Source organism: Dipodomys spectabilis, unplaced genomic scaffold (genome assembly GCF_019054845.1).
Source record: "Dipodomys spectabilis isolate Male_0828 unplaced genomic scaffold, ASM1905484v1 ptg000175l, whole genome shotgun sequence".
Taxonomy (NCBI): domain Eukaryota; kingdom Metazoa; phylum Chordata; class Mammalia; order Rodentia; family Heteromyidae; genus Dipodomys; species Dipodomys spectabilis.
The window spans coordinates 6,735,857-6,740,000 of NW_024870852.1; the positions used below are offsets into that span (position 1 = coordinate 6,735,857).

The 4,144-nt window shown below is 45.8% G+C and overlaps 1 protein-coding gene across 3 annotated transcripts in view; it reads right to left on the reverse strand.

The window, feature by feature from the left end:
• Nucleotides 1–1,369: 1,369 nt before the first annotated feature.
• Nucleotides 1,370–4,144, reverse strand: part of Smox (spermine oxidase) — a 40,851-nt gene continuing 38,076 nt past the window's right edge. Inside the window, exons 6-8 of one of the 3 annotated variants that reach the window (XM_042694710.1) lie at nt 4,057–4,144; nt 2,248–2,337; nt 1,370–1,823 (exon numbers count right to left, since the gene is read on the reverse strand). The exon at nt 4,057–4,144 is cut by the window's right edge and continues 73 nt beyond it. In XM_042694710.1, the coding sequence (XP_042550644.1) occupies nt 1,686–1,823; nt 2,248–2,337; nt 4,057–4,144 (316 nt within the window). In that variant the 3' untranslated portion in view covers nt 1,370–1,685. The remainder of the gene's footprint in view (nt 1,824–2,247; nt 2,338–4,056) is intronic. The other 2 variants (XM_042694709.1, XR_006149699.1) reach the window with 2 other exon arrangements.

Sequence of the window (4,144 nt, forward strand, 5' to 3'; positions counted from 1 at the left end):
GGCCACAGGTGGACCAGAATCTCCCAAGGCAAAGTTAATAGAAAGTAACAGGAGCTTCCCACAAAGCACTACTGGCCTGGGAAGAGATGAGTATGACCTGTTTTGACCACATTTACCTGCAAGGCCCACATTTACATTGTTTATGTGCTGTTATGGAAAGATGGCCAACTCCTACTGCTAGGTTGTTGGTTTGTTGTTTAAGCACAATGTAGAACAGAATGAATAGATTGGTACTTCATATATAGGAGAGAATGTCTTTAGATTGGACTATTTAGGATTAGATACTTAAGACACTAATAGCAAGGGGCTACGAGAGAGGCAATGGTGGCCGGGGAAACAGCCCCTGGAGGAGATGCTTTGGTGGATCCTTATAAAGCTGCAGCAAGATGGCATTCAGAAGTGCATCCAGGAGTGTGTAGGTGCATACTAGACCACTCCACTACAATCTGGGTGAGGCTTGAAAGAGGACTGCAGGCTTATCTAGGGCCATGTCCTAAATGTCTGAGGAGGAGGCCAGAGCTGAATGCCCATGGACTCAGGAAAGAGGGACCCACCTGGCCTTTCACAACTGCCCATCACACCAGCCCTTGGAACTCTACAGAACTCGAATCTAGAGTAAGAAAATGACTACAAGCAGGGCATCAGTGGATCACACCTGTAATCCTAGTTACTCAGGAGACTTGAGATCTAAGGATTGAGGTTTGAAGCCAGCCTGGACAAGAAAGTCTGTCTGACTCTTATCTCCAATTAATCACAGAAAAGGCTGGAAGTGGTGCTGTGGCTCAAGTGTTAGTGTGCTAGCCTTGAGCAAAAGGAGCTTAGGGACATCGTACAGGCCCAGAGCTCAAAGCCCAGGACTGGCAAAAGAAAAAAAAAGAGAAAAGAAAAGGAAATGACTACATATTCTTGAAAACCCTGTGTGTGCAAGCACGCATATACATGCACACATGTGTATAGGATGTATGTACACGTAGGCCTACTTGGATATTGTCCTGGTGAAGAAAAAAAAAAGGCCAGCCTACCTACCATCTCAGCTTCTCAATGCCCATACCTGAGCCTGGCATGGAGCCACAGCTCACTGCCACTGCTACCATGGAAGCCAGCTTCACTCCACACAGCTTGTTATCCAGCACCCAGTCAAGCCCTGAGAGGGCCAGTGAGAGCCAGTGGGCAAACCCAGGCCCATCCTGAAGGAGCAGGCACTGGACAGGGAAGGTGGGTAAGGGGATATCCTTTTTAGTAAACAAAGATGCCTTGCCTTCTGGAATCCACACATCCATACTCCAGATATATGATTAAACACACACACATGCATACACACACACACACACACACACACACAGTCTGAGGAGAACCAGGGGAGACAGAAAAAAAATCACCTCTTTTATTACCCCAAAATGTAAAGTATTGAAGGCACTTGCAATAACAAGGGAGGAGGAGGGAGGGGCAGAAGGTCAGTGTCCCAGCACAGAGGTCAATCACATGGTTCTACCTGGTCACCACCTGGCCCAGAGAAAAGGAAACGCTACAGGGCCCAATCTGAAACCAGACAGGTGTCTAGCTCTATAGAAGATAGATTTTTAAAAAATTCTACAGGTAATTAGGAGCACACAGGAGTAAGGGACAGGGCTGGCAGTCACGAGTTAGTGGTTCTTTAAGGAACACGATGGCAGTAAGGACAGCCCTCAGGGACCTTGCTGGAAGAGGTCTCGATACATCTCGATGAGACGCGCAGCCTCACGCTGGCCAGAGAGCAGAGCACCATGGGTGGTGGAGTAGTACTTGCGGTGGGTGGCCTCACCAGAAAACAGCACCTGCATGGGCTGGGCAGTGGAGGGAGAGGTGAGTCTGGGCGAATATCAGAGGGCAAAGAACTCCCTAGCTACCCCTCTCTCTATACTGCAAGTCAGACAGGAGTGGGCAGGCAGCCGAGGTACAGGTATTGCTGCTTCCATAGGATGAGGAGTTAGCCATCCCATCTGGTCACATTCCCCTGCTTCTTCCAGGCCTCTCAGTTCCTTTTTTCTTCAGCTGTTAGAAGCCCTGATTCTGTCACAGGTATGTCTCATAAGAGTAAATTCAGGGCCAGTGGCTAATGTCCCTAAGTTTTGATTTTCTCCATTTGCCAAATGAGTTTATATCACCTAATTCAAGGATGGTTATAAGGACTAAGTGAAATCATGTCCAGGCACTCAGAATCTGGAAGAACATTGGCACTCAATAGAGTTAGGTGGTAAGTTAACAAACCTTTATGGAGCCCCTACTAGGTTCCAAGGACTGTTCTGGGCACTTGGATGATAAAAGGTGACCAGGCTGCTGCTTTGTGGAGTTTCCATGCTGGTGGGAAAGCCAGACATGAAACCCAGTTACTAAACAATGCCATATGTGATGTGATTGGTGTTTGGGCAAGGTGCTAAACACCTAGTAAAGGCACAGTGTCTGGGGATCCCACAAGCTTCCCAGAGGACAAGACTTCAGGCAGGTTTTCAGAAGCTGTTGGGTAAAAGAATATTCAGACAGAAGGAAAGGTAGGGGCCAAAATAGACCACACTGGGGAAAGTGTCAGTTTTAGTATAGCCAGGGATCAACCTCAAGAAAGCACACTGTGTATGTAAGGTGCAGGCACAGTATAAGTTCTTGCATTTCAGGATTGCATGTGGACTTTATCTCCTTGCCTTTGAAATGCATGTGTCAAGGCATTCCTAATGGAATGAAGAATTTCTAATCCAGGTCCAAGGTGGCCTGGGCCTTTGTACTTCCACAAAGCATCCTAGGTGAGGCTGTATCCCCACCAACAAGAAACTCACAGAGGTTATTAAACAGAAGGGAGATGTATGTGACAGAGCCTAAGCTGCCTACTCTCACCCTTACCTTCTCTACTTTTACTTCTCAGTAAGAAAGCTCTGGTTTTTAACTGAGTTCAATGTCATTTTTTTAAAAAATGATGTTGACTTTCCATCAACAAGGTGTAATCACGTGACTAAGCTGTGGCCAATGAGTTCCAAAGGCACTGTTGCTTAAGAGACCAGTGTCTCAGCTCCAAGGCTTCCCTTGTTTTACCCATCTGCTTTTCTTCCTCCTTCTAGCCTAAGATGAAGATAGAAGAGCCAGAGCCTCTCCTGCTCTCTTGGACCACAAAGTAATCCTTAAAGACGGAAGCCAGGTGCTAACGATACCAGATCCTGGCACCACATTTCCTTTCCCCTGATGGAAATAAATGCTATCATGTTTAAACTACAGCTGTTTTGGTTTGCTTTGCTGTTTGTTACATGCGTTTGTTCTCAGGAAGGACTAGTAACAAGAAGTTTGCTTTTGGGGGAAGATGGGTGTACCATCAGTAAGGACTTCTCTGATAGTTTCTTTCTCCCTCTGAGCACAGCCTTAGACTGACTTCTTTTGTGAATTACTTCAAAGAATTGCTTCAAACACAATTTTGTTGGGCTTCTGACATATACTCTATGTGTATGATTGGTAGGAGAAACTCAAAATCTACTTTATAGGAGCAAAAACACATCTTGCTCTCAGGTTTATTCATTTTTTAGTGTACAGTGGACCTAATTTTGGAAAGAGCAATACTCTCAATTTCATTTTCTAAAGCACACTGGGAAAAGATGTCCATCAGATCCATGCTGCTCCACAGAACATTCCAGTACACTAGAAATGCTCTACAGCTTACTCCAGTAGTCATCTGCCACAAGACCCTTAAATTGTAACTAGTGCAACTAAGGAATTCAATTTTTAATAGAGTAATTTAAATTCCAATGAAGCAATTAATGAGAATTAAAATGAATGCTACCATACTGGCCAGCACGGCCTGGAATGGTTCAGTTTGCATAATCCCAAGAAGATACTGAAAGTTCCTATGTGAATACACTTTATCCTTCCAGATGTTAAGTGCTCATCTTGTTTTCCCTTCCATGAGAAATGCTACGCCATAGCTGTCACTTCAGCACCTCTGACTGAACACAGCCCTACTCCTCCTCACCCTGGAGCAGTGACACTTAAAATACTCACAGAGCCCTTCCAGGCCTCCCCTCACTGAGCACCCCCACTCACCGCTGTCTTGGAGCTCTCTGTGTAGGGCAAGGGCTTGGCCAGCTTCTCCACATCAGCCCCACTTGAGCCCACCTGCGTGTATGAATAA